We start from the raw sequence: 16086 nt of genomic DNA, 5'->3' as shown, positions 1-16086 counted from the left end.
CTTGTATGTATTTTACCCCAAACACGTAGACTAAACAGGCCAATTTGAGCTGATTGCTTCTACGGCCATCAGTGTTGGGCTGTAGTACACATTGGCACCACAGCTGAACAACCATCACTGGTCTAAGTCCCACATGTACCACCTCGATACCTGAATTGAAGTCTGTGGAAGGACCCAACCCAATGTGCATGTCTGACATTCAGCAAGATGAAACTCTCCACATACTCTCTGCCAGTTCAGGCATTACCTTGAGGTAGCCCTAGGTTTTGTCTGTAGTTAACAAAACCCAAGTTCCTGCACAGGGATTCTGACAGCCAGAGATTTGGGAAGCTGGAGTAACCATACACTTAACTGCAGCAGCACAGACATTTGTATACACCCGGGCAGGATAAGTTATAGTTTAGGTTCCTGAGTTGGGGATTACACTGTGGAGGAGTTAAGATAAAAGTCAATGATTAGCCTTAACATAAAGGCCCACATCCATCCTTCATCAAAAGTTTTCCTTTGTGTGGTTCCAAATTTTCAGCTATTTGCACATGTATTTTCTTCTGTCTTATGCGAATTGTTTAATGTTCAGACTGGTTCTGGAGGAAGCTGAGTTTTCTTTCAAAGACAAGTCAAACAGATAATACTTGAGTGATTTCAATTTCAAGAGCAGCCAGAGAGTGGACCAACAGGTTCTGCAGGTTGCCTTTGCCAATCTGCCCAGGCCTTGGAAACCTGGGCAACAGCAATAGCCACCCACAGGGAGCAGGCTCCACCCCACCAGATCAGTTCCTCTGATACATAATCTAGAGGATAAAAAGAAAACATGGTCCCCAAAAGTTGAAACATACACAGAGGTAAAGGTAGTTCTTGAATCAAACACTCTTGAGTAAAAAAAGAAAACACAAAACCAACCAACCAACCAACACCCCACCAAAGCACTTTATTCCATAATTATCCTTTACTCAAGTTTTCAGTCAGCAATAACAGTTTTCTGCCCATGATAATTTCAGCAATTCTGCTATTTCACACTAATGGAGCTCCTGTCATATTACAACTGGACCTAAACAGAACTCTACCTTTAACTTGTTCCATCTAGCAACCTAAGAAGACATCCTTAACAAAAACATCTAATAGAGAAGAGACTAAAGAGCATGCAATTTTATTCTAGTTTACAGAATGATGCACATGGCACATTACAGTACTCCTTCCAAAGGGATTACTTAATTTCAAATAAAGGAAAACAGCACCTATCTTAAAGTGTATTCAAGTGAATATTTTCATAGGTAAATTTTTGCACTGCAAATTAATATCATTACAGCACAAGGGGAAAATTTTATTTTAAAAATGCTTTTTCCTGTGAAATCAAAGTTGCTTTTTCGTGAACAGTTGGAAGATAGTCATCCTTAAATCTCAAATCTGTTATGAAACAGTGTTTGTCAAGAGGTCTAACTCCTTTTTAAGTGAATCACTTTAATTAGTTTGGTAGCATAGAGGGCATTATTAGGTATTCAGATGAAGCTAACAATACGGCTTTCCTATGTTGATAACATCATTAGGTTTCACACAGGCACTCTGACAGCTGAAGGGGTTACAATCCTGCGGAGACATTAAGTAAAACATCTTTGCACACATAGATTACATATCAAATTATTGTCATAGCACAAACCTGTTCCATTATGTATTTTATAGAGGACAATTAGGACATGCCTGTGCTATGAAGCAAACAGCTACCCAAACCAAGGAGGCAGTTGTTACTTAATACCACTAAACTTGTAGGTAGCCTCTCTCAAACATATCTTAACAATACAATTCAGTATACTGAGTATATACTGACTAGGAATGCACTGTAGTATTTATGTAAGAAACAGGACGGAGCTAATTACCAGTCAGTACTAAGATTTTCCGTGCCTTTCCACAGAAGCTAAGTTGCAGTGCTGGAATGACAATTTGCTGCAGTCTCAAACAGTTCAGTCATCAGCAAAATCGCACCAAAAGACTTAAAATTCACAGTCAAGATGATAGAGGAAGTTTTTCCAGCAGTACTAATTTTGGTTTCAAGTTTAAAGTAAATGGAGGTAGTGCAGTCAGGTTCAACCCAATTTTACTGATGCCAGGTATATTTGCCAGTGGCCTGTGGGTTGTCTTGTAATGTGATATTTGAAGAGGGTTTGTTTCCATCAGGATATGTGTGTAAGAAAACATCAGTTGGTCTCCTGGTTTAACATCTTCTCTTTTGTCATACCTGTAAAGAATAAAGTAGGTTTGTGTACATTAACTCCATTATTTCAGGGGCATGTGACACTCAAGATGAAACACAAAAGGAACTCTAACATTCTCAGTTATATCTCGTGATTAAATAACTAGTACTAAAGGAGGAAATAGTATTTTTGAAGAGTTTAGGGACTGTCATTCTCTGCAAGTCTTTCTGCTGCTATTGTGACATAAATCAGGATTCCTAGAAAATTTCTTACTAGTCCTCTACTTGAGTTCCATGGAAAAAGGACACCAAAGCCTACAACTATAGGAAACTGGATTAATTTTTAGGTTTTACTCTACCAGAATTGCAGTTCGGTTGAGTGTGGAGGGTTTTTTTCACTGGTGGTTTTCTTTAATAATTTAAAAAAAAAATACATTATGAGGTACTTTATCAGAACCCCTTTTCCCCTGGTAGTCATACATTAAAGTAGAAACCTCAGAAAATACCATGGAGAAGACCTCCTTGAACTTTGTTGGAAAAAAAGAACAGCCTGACAAACTATTAACTTGGCATTTGTCATTTCTGAGTTCAATTTCCTGATCTACTACATGTTAAAAACTAAAATATTAAGTAACTAATGAGTTCTAAAACTATTTAACATGTACACCTGAAGTTATTTCTTAAAAGACTTACTTTCAATCTAGCTATTGAACGAGTTTAAAGGATGAGGAAACAAGGGACTTAGCCCTTTGGCAAGGATGTGAAAGATCTAGATTCAGGTACTGTCCATTGGAGCTAAGCCCAAAACTGAAGTTCATTATGTCTCTTAAGTTCTATGAACCTCTCTAATCTAGAAACTGAGATACATCTCCTTTGCTGTATCAGGAAGACAGTGTTCAGCTTCACAATAGTTATATATTCATTCACTGAAGAGAGTTCAGGTGCAATTTATAACCCAAGGGTTAGGATACTTATACTGGACATGGCAGCCTGGTAAATCCTCAATCCAACAACTTCAAAGGATAAAAATAATATGTATCTGCCCCAAAACACTCCACAGACCACTGTTAAGCTCTGTAACCCAAGTGAAGAGCAGTGCCCCATTCTTCAGCCTTTCTGTTGCCTTGTTCTGTGAACTGTTTTCTACCAGTATTTGGTGTTCCTATTCTTAGGCACCTGAATTCTCCTACGCATTTCACAAGCATCTTACTCAAGGCTGTGTCTTTCCTTGCAAACATGGACACTGATAGGGAAGCCGTGCAATCCCAACCCTACATAGCCTTAAATGCACCCAGGATTAAATGCAGCCTACGTCTTTGGCAACATGTTTCTTTGCAGGCCTGGCCTCTCATCTGCCTGAATTCTCTGAAAGCAAATCTCCATGGGTAATTTTGTAATGCTCCCTGACATAGTATTCATTAACATTTAAGATACTTAAAGCAAGAACTTCATAAAATCTAGAGGGTTTGTGTGCACTGTTAACTAGAATTTCGGCAGCTCAAAAAAGACCCAACTGAAAGAATCCAGGTGTCAGTAAATACACCATATAATGCAGAATTAGACTTTGCACACCAAACAGGTGCTTTCTTCTTTTAAACAAATGCAAGCTGATTTCACCTGCTATTTCCAAAAACATCACAATACCCTGTAGGTCAGTACAGGCATCCAAACTGGCAGAAGAAATGGCATGCTTTCTAATAACTTTACCCACTACTAATTTTGCATTTTCTTCATTGGCAAATAAAGGGCTTTCATCTGGCTGCAAGTATTTCTAAATTTTATTATTTTTAAATACTTTAAGCTTGCATAGCAGATTTATTCCTGTTTCAAAGTGACTGCACTAATCGAAGGGAAGATTGTAACACCTTGCATGTGTACGAACCTGCATGGAGCTTCCTTCAATCACCCTTTGAAGAAAAATAATGGATCACTTGCATTTTTCTTGAGGCAAACATATCTAATCTGAGCATGCCACTGAAAGCTGTTAACTTTAAGACACTTCTACTTATGAATTGCAGTTATCCTGATGAATCGTCAGCCTTCACAGGCACCCCATCCATAATTCTGTTTTTGCCTGATATACAGTGTCTGTGAAGATGGTTTAGTTTTCACCCATCTGAAAGGCTGTCACTTCCTTGGATAAAAAAATGGACAGTCGGTGCCACTAAACTTTGCAGTATTGCGCTGTCAGACAAAGTGGTATGTGTATGATGCTCAGTTTTGGATTTTGCCTGATTTTTTAATGTGAAGCTTCATGATCAATCAGCCCTTCCTTGAGGCTTTGTTTTGCTGAGTACAGAAAAAAGGGAAAGAGACAAACTGCTCTGTAGCTGCAATACTATGAAATATCTATCAGTGACACAGTATTATTCATTCACCTTCCAATCCCACTACACTACGCCTCACAAACCCAAAATAATCAAAACCTTACAACCTCCAAAAGCCCAGTGAAATGAAGCATTATTTAGAGAGTGGAATTATATTGAGAATAGCGTAGTAGTATATCCAAAAAAAAAAAAAAGATTGGAACATTTCAGCTATCATGCATGTTCTATGCCTTGTACACTCAATCAGTTTAATGTCTCCTGATTCATGGCTTAAGACTTTCTCTGTATTGAACATACAAAAAAAGAAGCTGAAATAAACAGTAGATGGCTAACTGTGAAGGCTTTAAACTGCGTATCATCATGACAGAGCCTGGAAATAAAATAAGGCATAGCAAGATTGATGATTTTTGTAATTCTCTCAGATGCACACTTTTCCCTTTTCTCTCTTTATTTGCAAAGTACTTTTATATTTAAACATACCAATAATTAAATTATGTTTGTTCATCTGATCCTGAATACTTTAACTGGGAAAAAAGAACTCTGTGCTCAGAGTACCTCTTGACATAAAATTTGCTTGTATTGCTTTTATTTTGTGCAGTATGAAGGGAGGTTTTGTGTCACTTTCTAGTGAATAATTTTCATTAAGATGACATTTTAAGTTCGAAACCTAAACTTCAGCTGAAGAGGTAGGCCTAAGAACCAGAAAGGTGCCTATTTTTTGGTTTGCATCCTGAAAAGCAAACAATGCCACCCCACAAAGTCTCCTACTATCCATTCCAGTATTCTGATTTTTAAAACTATCTGTCACTGCTGGTCATAGTAACAAAGCACTCAACATCCTGCTCTCAGAGCTAATAAATGTGTCCATAACAGCAGCTTCAATACCATCTATATGAAGGAATTTCCACATAGACTTTAAATATTACTATGTACATGAGCCTCACACTGCCACACATCATTCAAAGACAAATAAAATGAGAAGATGCCCTCACAATTATATGAACTGTTCTGCCAAGAGCAGGAAAGTGTGTTCATCTTTTTTACAAGATCTAGTGGGATATCAAATGTAGCTGCATTAAATATATTGGTGTTTTAGTGAGCTAACAACTTTTTGTACTGTTTCTGATGTCTTTGGAATCATTGAATCATTATGGTTGGAAAACACCTTTAAGATCATCAAGTTCAACCCAGCTTAGCACCACCACCATGTTCCCAAGTGCCATATTCACATTAAGGTTGGTGGCTCCTCTGCCTCCCTGGGTAGCCTGTTCCAGTACTTGATAACCCTTTGCATGAAGAAAATTTTCCTAGTATGTCATCTAAACCTCCCCTGCCACAACTTGAGGCCATTTCCTCTTGTCCTCTGAAAGATTCTATGCTATTTAGGTAAATCAGAACCAACCAAAGCAAAAAACACCACTGTTCCACAGTTTTGAAATGGTAGCACTACAGACACCAAAATTCTCAGAAGATTCACATTGTTCTTGACTTCTTAAGAAATATGCTGTACCAGAAACTGTGTTTGTAATGGTTGTCCATGTGCACATACAAGAAAGGAAAAAGCAGACTCCTGTGTTCAGATCAAAACACCTCATTCATAGCATACCTCCAATCGGAATTGATTTCTAGAAACCGAGAAACTCCCGTTTGTGCTGCAGCCACATCAATATGAATAGAGACATCTACATAAATAGAGAAAACAGAATTAGTTTCAAAATTCTCCTAAGAATACTCTGATTAATAATAAATTACCAAAATAGTAACAAAAAGATGCATGTGACTAGTGTGAAGAAGCAGTATCCAATACATGAAAAGATATACTAGCAAAAAAACCTCAGAAATTAGAATTAGGTGAACATATCTCAAGACAGCTTTACATACCTGCTGTTGAAGGTACCAACTCGTGCAATTTCTGAATTGCCACTCCTCCAGGATAATTGAAATGTGAAACATATAAAGATGTTCCTGAGTAAGCAGCATTAAGTAGAAGATGCATTATAACAAAGAAAGATCCAAGTTTGTACAGCCAGGATCTCCGGTAGTTATTCAGACTGTTAAGGAAGAAAAAACCACAAGAATAAAGTGTTATTTTCTTTCATACTGGTCATTGGCTACCAAGACATAACTGTTACGGAAATTCCACTAGTAAATAATAAAGATAATGCAGGTTTTATTAATCACGTATGGCATGCATTTATTATCAATTTCTAGAAGATTTAATTTCTAGTGACATTTAAATTAGAATATTCTCATTAATAAAGCTACAAGTTCACCAATAAAGCTAAGTATTTTTGTGTTTAAAACCTTTAGCTATGAATCTATTTTCTTTCAAAGACGTTCAGAGTTTAACTTCAATTTGTTTACTCAGTACACCCAAATAAAAGTATTTAACTATGTTTTACAAGCCTCACCTGCATATTAAACTATCTCCTGAAGTAAATTATGTTAACAGCACAGGAGTACACTGAAATAAGTCTTTTTTTTCTGGTGGATAAAATAAACTGAACTGTAACAACATAATAGTAAAATCAGGGCTCTGTTCCCAACTCTGTTCCAGACTTGCCAAATGTTTCCACTTCTCTCTGTGGCTGGGTACAATGAGAAAGATCTCAACTTCCTTTCTACAGCATATGAACAACCCAAGCTGAGTCAGAGTTCAAAATGGAAAAAAGTGCACAAAAATAGTAATAATAGATTTTCTTTTCTTTTGCATTTTCAGAAAAAAAAAACAACAAGCAAACAGAACTTTGAACTTACATTCGTGAGCACATTTTAGCAGCCACTATGTTGAAGACAGGGAAAGTATATATGATAAAACGCAGCTCTTTGTGGGGAAGAAATGAATACAAGAAAATAAAGCCCAACGCTGGCAAAAGTAAAATCCGAGTTCTCTTTTCCGTTACACCTAAAGGTACAAACATAATGCTGCATCCCAAAGCACGAGGCAGTGCTGAATAAAAATACCACAAAAAGGGAGAGGTCTTCAAGGTGAAAAGGAGAGTTAAGGATGCTTTCACTGCTAACAAGTAACTAATCTTTACAGTAGTACATACAGATTTTCCAAATAAGCAGTACACTTTTGGTACACACATTCTTCCATTCTCTGGTTTCCTGCCTTCTCTTTGGAAAATTAAAAGCAGGTGCTTAACATAATTCATATCACCCAAAAGAGACACATCAAATGGCACTAATGAGAGGCAACATGAAAAACCAAGGTGAAAAAACCTGACTTGCCTCTTTGTGCCTCTAGAACACAAAGAGGCAAGAACAGTCAGTACAGGGAAGTTCGAAATTGCAGAAAGATATAAGAAACAGACATTGTGTCATAAGTTTCAATAATGAAATACCAGATGAAAAGTACAGTTTAGCACCCTGAGTCTCAGGAATAAGTCACATCAAGTCTTTGCTTTGGCTAATAGTGCTATTTTCCCCTGGACGTTTCAAAGGATACTCCCCAGTTGGAACTTTTGTTTAAAACTGTGTTGTACCACAGCACTTTCCCCTCAGGCCACACAAGTTGCCTCCAAAATAGTGAATCCACAGCAACTGTTAGTCCTAAAAGAATTAAAGAAACATAAATCTGCATGATTTAAAAACTAGGGAAAAGTAAACTAACACATCCAAGTCATACATTTACCAATGAGATCAACATAAACTGAAACATGCATTGTAAGCCTCACCCAAAACCACACAGAAGGTTGAATCTGTCTGTCTTGCAGTGCAAATGCAGGGAAGAGAGATACTTCTTAACAGAAGTCTTAAAAGAAGCATATTAGGTTTAATGCAATTGGGATTCACCCTACTCCAACAGCAGATGTGAAAAGCAGTACTTTAATTGAGATTTGTTTTAAAACAATATTAGAGCATCACATTTAACGAACTATAAGAAGCACAAGTTACCTTCAAGAGTACTAAATATTTTTTTTATTGTAAAGCTGTTAGGCTACAAAAAGCAATCTCTAGAAGTTTGCTACCGTTTATTAGGTGGGAGGAAGGAAGAAGATAAGAGATGAAGGAATGGGAAAAGAAAGAGCAGCAAAACCATCACCCCCATCTCCTCCACTCCACACCTCTGCTCTTTATTTAAGGATTTTGCTCAGATAGGAAATGGGAGTGCCAGCGGTTAATTCCCATTGGACCTCCAAACTCTTACTGTTGTGAGGTGCCTCCAAACGCACATGGCACAGTCAGGTCATTTAGTGTTTCTATTGTCCACGCTGTGGATAGGACAGCACACTGGCAGAGGTCATCAGCACATATCTGACAACAGCATTTTTAATTAGATAGGCTGGCAGAGAAGCTTGGAGTATTTATGTACATATGTATGGGTCTTCCATGGATGGACAGAGACAAAGTGATTTTTCAACCCCTCTAGCATGGAGAACACTTAACCTCTTATAATTAATATAATAAAGGAATGGAGTTGAACTGTAACTCTCTCCACAACCCTCTGTCTGTCACACTATTGCATTTTATCCTGGTATTCAGTTTATCACCATGGCAATAGATACTACAACTAATAACATGCAGAAGGTACTTGCACAAGTCAACTTGCACATCTAAGCCTTTTTAAGATCGGGACATTATACTGTAAGCATCCAGCAGCAGAAGCCACAGCATCTATCTCTGCTCTGTGCACACCTTTTTCCTCACATGGCAATTTTCAAAGAAATAAAAAGTCTTGTCATATTATTAGCAAACGGAATCAAACAAAAATACAAAAACCCAAACCAAGCAAGAAAAACAACCAGCCAACCATACCCTCAAAAACAAACACCAAACCAACCAAAAAACTACCACCACCAAAATATATATAAAAAAACCAAAAAACAACAACAAAAAAACCCAAACAAAAAAACCAAAACCAACAAAATAAAAACCCTTGCAGGTCATTTACCACAGAAATCAGTCAAAACTCCAGACTTCCCTTCAATGTAATGCCATTTGCTTTTTTCCAAGTAAATACTTACCCAACCAAAAAACTCCAGCAGGAATGGCATGAGAAAGCACCTTGAAAATGGAGATTCTTTTTGTTAATAGTGTCACCAGAAGCATGAGGCCTAAAAATATGCAGAGCTCTGATCTGAAGACTATAATTGCCAATGCTGAAAACCAAATGAATGGCCTTTGCTTTTGCTGTATCCAAAATGTCAATGCCAGGAGCACTGCAAATAAAAAAAAAAACAACACATTGCCCAACATGCTGAATTATTCCTTTTCTAAAGGACAACAATATTCTCAATCTTCCAGTTCCTCTAACTTCCCACCAATTCTCTCTTGGTCTCCCTACCATTTCTAGTCCACAAATTCTTCCTGTTAGAAGAAAGTAATATGGAATAATGTACAGCTTTATACTGTTGATGTTTAAGTAATTAGGAAAAGTATAACCACAGAAGAAACACATGGGAACTCTTTCTAGACTGTATATTTAATAGCTTTTGAAGGGGGGGGAAAGAGAAACAAACCTTAAGGGAGTACTAAAAGCCTTTCAAACTGTAATATATAATTAGTATTGCCTGATATCAGCTGAGCAGTTAGTTTATTCTCCTGGCTAAGTATATTCTATTTTCATGATAACAACAACTGATTTCAAATATGGAAACGAGATTACAAATTACTGCTCAGGGAGAAAGAACTACAAATTCATTTGAGTGATTAGCTGGAGACACACCATTATCTCTACAGATGAAGTGGTCTCTAAATTTTCACAGCTTAAATCACTACATAATAAAGTGGTCACAATCTTAAGGAAAATGTGGGAAATACTAATAACGCAAAACCGTGAAACGACTTCTATTTTTTCAATATCTTCAGAAATTATCTGACATGTTTATTATTACAAGTGTTTATCTGACAATTCATCTGCTTTTGTTTCTTAGTTCTGATCTATACAGTTCTTTCATCAACTTCATGATTTTATTAGCTGAACAACTTGCACTGAAGCATTTAGTGACTCAGCTAACACCTGTCACATGTGATTAATCTTCCTTCTCAGCATCTCTGGGGGAAAACTGTATTTATAGAGAAGGGGTTTTGACTTTGATATTTTTTATTTCCCTTTGAGTGTAGAACCTGCTGCATTTGTAGAGAACTCCAGAAGAGGAAGGTAGAGATGTTGCAGCATGGGTGTTCCACAGTCTCCTGAGAATGCCCTTTCCTGTGTACACTAAGTTCACAGGTTTTCTTGAACTGCAGGTGCACCTAGTGCCTTTTCAACAGCTCTATGCTACATGCTTTAGGTATGTATACTCAAACCTCTAGCTAAACAAACCCATCTGACAAACCCCACATATACTCAGATTCAATAAAACTCGATTCAACAGTCATTGTAAGCACATGTTTAAATAAAAAAGGGAAATCTCAACTTCAGTTTCCTAGTCTTGCTATCACACAATTTAATCAAGCACATACATTAATTTGGTCAGATCATACCTTTTCTGTGCTTTAACTACTGATACATTTGAGAAAAAGTTTTATATTTAAAAATTATTCCCATGAAATACCTACCAAAAGGAAGTGCAAACACATTAGGGAGGGTTCGTGTACAGTAAAACATCAAATGAAACTGAGTAACAGTGATGAGACAGAATATTGATGCTGTAGTTGCTCCAAACTGTTTTCTAACTTCTTTCTGCAGCTTCCATAACGTGTAAATCACACTGAGCCCCAGGCTTCCTCGGACTATTGGAAGAATAAAAATGGGAATTGGGAATTAAAGAGCAGTATCAGACAGATCACTGATGAACAGCCATGTTATGTAACGGGAAAAAGTTCTGAAGACTAATACTGAAGATATCAAAATATAATCATCTTCAAAGAAAAAAAATCAAAACCAACTCATTAGTTTACTTATTCTAATCCACCTTTAACTGGTCTGGTCCTTCTGCACAAAGATCAATGCTTCTATGCCCAAGTTAAATGGCATTTTCTCAAGCATACATGGAGTATGCTTCAGAACACCAGATTTTTCCTGTGCCATTAAGTTACTCACCCAAGAGTCAGTGGAATGGCCATGCTGGCCCCAAGTACGTACAGTCTACAATATCCCTCATTGAGGAAAACAACATCACATTTTAATCATTGATCCAAACATTGAATATAACAACATCACCCATTAGTGCAGCAGTAAAAACATCTCTATTTTGAGAATCTAAGGCTCTCATACCTATTAGCTGGGAGTAAAACTTGGACATTCTCAGCACAGAAAGTACATATATAGCTGGGCTGGAAAGAGCAGCAATAAAAATTGGTCCAAGGAACGTTCTTGGGACAACTCCAGGAAATTCATGATGGTCATACTGCAAAAAGGAAAATCTACATAAGATAAGCAAATCAGAAACAAAGGAAAATAAACCATATTCACACTGGATTTACCCTACTCATAGTGCAGGGAATTGCAATCTTAAACAATGTGCAAAAATGAAGACATACTTTTCAATTTACCTTATCCAAATTCAGCTGGTGATATACCACATCATGGATAGCTTGCAGGTTAAAGCTTTCCTCCACTTTTGTAAAAGGACAGACAGTTAAATGAACAAAGGCCACAACAATAAGCAGCAGCAGCAATGGGAATGATCGCCCACTTGAGCTCCTCTTCTGAGCCATCTTGGGTTTGAAACTTCCAAATATTCTATTATTATTTGAAAGAAAATGTGAAGAAATTACATTAATAATACGGCATTAAGTGTAAACCCATAGAAAGAGATTGGTAATGCAAGGAGAATATACTACATTAGTGAAAAAGTTTAAACAAAGACTAAAATCAAATAATACATTAAATTTTTTAATACATTCAGTAAATTAAGTAGTAAAAAACACACACAGGAAGCATTTCAGGATTTATGCCACCTTCTGTAAATGTAATGGGTTTACTTTTCACTTAAAAAAACTCAAGACAACATAGACCCTACCTAAGAAAGTATTTCTCTCTCCATTCCATACTGCCCCACTGCTGTATCGCCTCAATTATGTTTGCACTTTGTAGCAGAGACAGCCTTGTAACTTACTCTCGCTTTATCCATGCACTGGAATTACACATGATCTTAAGAACATCCTCTCTCATTTGTCCAGGACTCCAAAATCAGTAGGAGGGGAACCACGAGGATGAGGTATTGCTCAGAGCAGACACCTTTGATCTCCTGAGTTTGCCAGCAGTATGGTCTGGACTCAGCAAGCGAAGGACAAATCCCCTCTGGCACCCACACCATGTGTCACTATGGCATGAGACAGCCTGAACTGCATCCTCCATATTTCTACCCAGAAATGAAGGCGATCTCTCCCAGTGCTTCATTTCACAACACTGCTGAGCCATTCTTTTGGTAGTATTTATATTGTACTTTATCGTTATGGTAAAATCATGTGTCCAGGCAATGCCACATGTTCTTTTAATTTAATCTTCCCACGTTTTGTATGTTTACAATTTAATGAAACACAAGAGATTTTGGTTACTGTTACTCTTGCTCTGTTCTTCAAGAAAAATTTTTTCTTTCAAACAAAACTTCAAAAATAGCATTTCTAAGACATAACTGGGGTTTTGGTTAGAAGTATTTTCTCTGGCGTTTTGGTCTACATATGTCCATCAAACAGACGTTACGATAGTTGGTAGATTTGCTGGGATCTACTGAGCAACTGCCTCCTAGAGCTACCTCTTCCTGAACTCATGTGTGTGCTGCTCATTAGCAAAAATAAATACAAGTGTGCTCATGTTCCTTATATTTACAACTAACAAAAATAAATCCTGACATTTCCGTACTTCCTGTAAATTGCATGTATCCGCATATTATTTTATATATCTCACTCTGTGCATCTTTTTCTCGTGATTGTCTCTGCTACAGACTGTAACTGAAGCTCTAAGCCTCGGCTCAAAGACAGACAGTTCTGTAGTAGGTCCTTGTTTTGCATTGTTAAGAGCCTAAACAAACACACCATCCCAGGAACTGGGAATAAGTCTTTTTAACCTCTGCCTAGTATACTTCCTTACTAGAACGGATAAAAATTGGTTATGCTACAACAGAATCCTTTTTCCACAGCAGTAGTAAAAGAGGTATGGGACTAACATCAGAAGCACCTCAAGAAGTGTCTGGCAGGCACTGAGCCTTTGCACAGGACACCGGATCTTGCACACACTCTTGTCTCTAGAAGGCAATCTTGCTCAATTCTTCAATGAAATGCAGAGGCATCTAATGTTTCTGGCCAAACTTCACAAGGAGAGAAATGGACATTGGAGGGTCAATCCATGACAGCACGTAGCAACACCAGCATTTGAGTAGTTTACGTGTCAGCAGAAGCAGTCTGTAGATATTCGCCAACAAGGCAGGTATTCAGGACTGCTAACTCACAGCTTTTTAACATTTCAGATAGTTCAGGACCCAATTAATCTTTGTAAAAGAATCCAAGTACCAAGAAGCTCTATTTTTTTCCCTCCTAACTGCATCAGAGGTGTTACCTTCATCTATAAATACTGCATTCATTATGCTCTGACCACTCTACAATACAGCCTGCTCCTGGTATCTTCAGCTGACTAATCAGTCCCCAACTTCCTAAATCAGAATTAAAGTGAAGCTACATATCCCACAGATTTCATCACAAAGCTTCTTTTTATCTCATTGACTCTAATTGTTTTGTATGCCTGAAGAAAGTAAGCATGCCAGCACACTCATATATCTTGAAGATAATTATACGCATTTTAAATACTGAGATTCCCTGAAGGAAAACATGCTAGATGATAAAAAAAACAAAGCATGAAGGCAACATCCAGGTTTCTGAGACACAGCCTAATAAATTCAGTGGTCTTATCAAGACTCAAGATAACTTGCTCTGTCAAAAATTGATGCCAACAACCCACAAATTCAAATGGAATTTATTAAGACAGGTAGACTCTGAATGTGATGATTAAAATAAATTTTCTACATAAAGGCAAAGTACTTGCAATTAGTTTTTATTTTTTTAAATGCCAAAACCACAGAAACAGATTTTCACTTAATAAAAATACTTTAATAATGAGGAATAATCACTAGCAGATACATATAGTTTTGTCCATTGTTAACATTCTGACAACTTCAGAAGAATCTTCCTCAGGCCTCTAAAACGTACCCACACTGACTTCCCCCACGTGCCTATATCAAGACTGTATCATAGAAGAGCAGTGACTTTCAACAAAAAAATTGCATCTCTTCATGGGATTAAAAGGGGATGAAAAAAATCGCGATTTTACCCAAAAAGGCTGAAGTACTTTCATCAACCATGGTTCATTGCTGTTCTATACTTTTTCAGTAGAAGAGTTGCAAGTTCAAATGGACTTTCTACTCTTCTCATAGAAAACTTACCATATTTAGCTCACTTAAGTTTTTCAGACACTCCTCACTATAAATATGGCAGCCGAACCGCATGTTAACTCTGCCTGCAGAGATTCACTCCCTCACACGGAGCCATCTAAAGCAGAACCCCAAAGCACATCTCACCAGAAGGTCCTCCCTTTTTGGCTTGATCTGGCTATGTCAAACCCTATGTTGTATTATCTTTTCATAGTTTTTTTTTTTTCCTATGCAATAATAGCTCTTACAACTTTGCTCTTAAGTTAAATTCTCAACGAGGTCAGATTTAAACCTTGCAGTTGCTAGGATTGCCTTTTCATCTTTTCTTAGAATAAAATGTACAGTTACAATTCTTATATACACTTATTCATGAGTTTAGGAACGGGCTAAAAAAAGAAAAAATAATAAAACTAAGAGAAAGTTGATAGAGGGAACGAAGTGCGAGACGGCACCAGACACGAAGGTGCGAAGGAGCTGTGGAGAAAACGCCACTCATCTTCGGACCGGGACAGAAAATACCCAAACCCAACCTGAACGCTCTCCCCGCATCCCCACAGCCACCGGGGCGCTCCGGCCCCGCAGGGGACACCCCAGAGCCCCCATGGGAGTCCCGGCCCGTCAAGGGCTCCCGCCGGCAACAAACACCGCCCGCCGTCTGTGCGGCGGCCGCGCCGCCCCCAGGCTGTGCAGACTGCCCGCGGCAGGGCAGGGGCAGGCACCGCGCACACCCCGGGAGGCGGCTGTTCTGCGCTGCCCAGCCCCGCTCTCTCCCGCCGCGCCGCAGCTCCCGCGCCCGGGAGGCGGAGAGCCGGGGCGGCCGCCTGGCAGCGCCCGGCGGGGCTGGCGGGAACGCCCTCAGTGCCGGCGGCAGCCGGGCCGGGTCGGGTCGGGTCGATAGCACGGGCCGCTGGCTGGCGGCCACCCCGCTCCCGCTCCCTCCGTCCGTCCCTCCCGTCAGCCGGGACAGCGCCCGCGGCTCGGCCCGGCCCGGCCCGGCCCGCACTCACCGCGCGCGCGCCCACGTGGCCGCCCCGCAGAGGGCGCCGGCAGCGCGGGAGCGGCAGGACCCGCCTCGCGAGCACGTGACGCACTCCCCGGCCGGCCATGTTAGGTGAGGGCATGGCACACTCCCGGCAACACAAGGTCTTCGAGGCGGTGCCTGCCAAATACAAATGGCGGACAGACCTGAAGCCCCCGCAGCGCCCGCGCCTGCCCGCTCTCATGATGGCGGCTGCGCGCGAGGCAGGCGGTATCGCTC

At 39.2% G+C, this 16086-nt stretch overlaps 1 protein-coding gene across 3 annotated transcripts; it reads right to left on the bottom strand.

Annotated features, from left to right (window-relative positions):
* Nucleotides 1–907: 907 nt before the first annotated feature.
* ALG12 (ALG12 alpha-1,6-mannosyltransferase) lies at nt 908–15922 on the bottom strand. 3 transcript variants are annotated; one of them, XM_071552564.1, is made up of 10 exons: nt 15836–15922; nt 11956–12145; nt 11678–11810; nt 11020–11193; nt 9483–9677; nt 7964–8067; nt 7270–7493; nt 6394–6563; nt 6119–6194; nt 908–2230 (listed from the first exon to the last, which is right to left on the bottom strand). In XM_071552564.1, exons 2-10 carry the CDS (start codon nt 12118–12120, stop codon nt 1999–2001), a joined length of 1473 nt encoding a protein of 490 aa, XP_071408665.1. In that variant the 5' UTR covers nt 12121–12145; nt 15836–15922; the 3' UTR covers nt 908–1998. The 3 variants fall into 3 exon arrangements, with proteins under 3 accessions (XP_071408665.1, XP_071408663.1, XP_071408664.1); XM_071552562.1 differs by lacking the exon at nt 15836–15922 and adding an exon at nt 13583–13771; XM_071552563.1 differs by lacking the exon at nt 15836–15922 and adding an exon at nt 13572–13712.
* Nucleotides 15923–16086: the final 164 nt, after the last annotated feature.

This window comes from Pithys albifrons, chromosome 3 (genome assembly GCF_047495875.1).
Source record: "Pithys albifrons albifrons isolate INPA30051 chromosome 3, PitAlb_v1, whole genome shotgun sequence".
NCBI classification, from domain to species: domain Eukaryota; kingdom Metazoa; phylum Chordata; class Aves; order Passeriformes; family Thamnophilidae; genus Pithys; species Pithys albifrons.
This window is presented reverse-complemented; position numbering and strand designations above follow the sequence as displayed.

What these genes read in the sequence shown, in the direction of transcription:
- ALG12 (XM_071552564.1), bottom strand. Translation starts at nt 12,120, where the DNA reads ATGGCTCAGAAGAGGAGCTCAAGTGGGCGATCATTCCCATTGCTGCTG. An exon ending in ACCAGCTGAATTTGGATAAG is followed by an intron (nt 11,811 to 11,955) that starts GTAAATTGAAAA and finishes TCCTTTTTGCAG; the next exon opens with TATGACCATCATGAATTTCC. An exon ending in GAAATCAATTCCGATTGGAG is followed by an intron (nt 2,231 to 6,118) that starts GTATGCTATGAA and finishes TATTCTTTACAG; the next exon opens with GTATGACAAAAGAGAAGATG.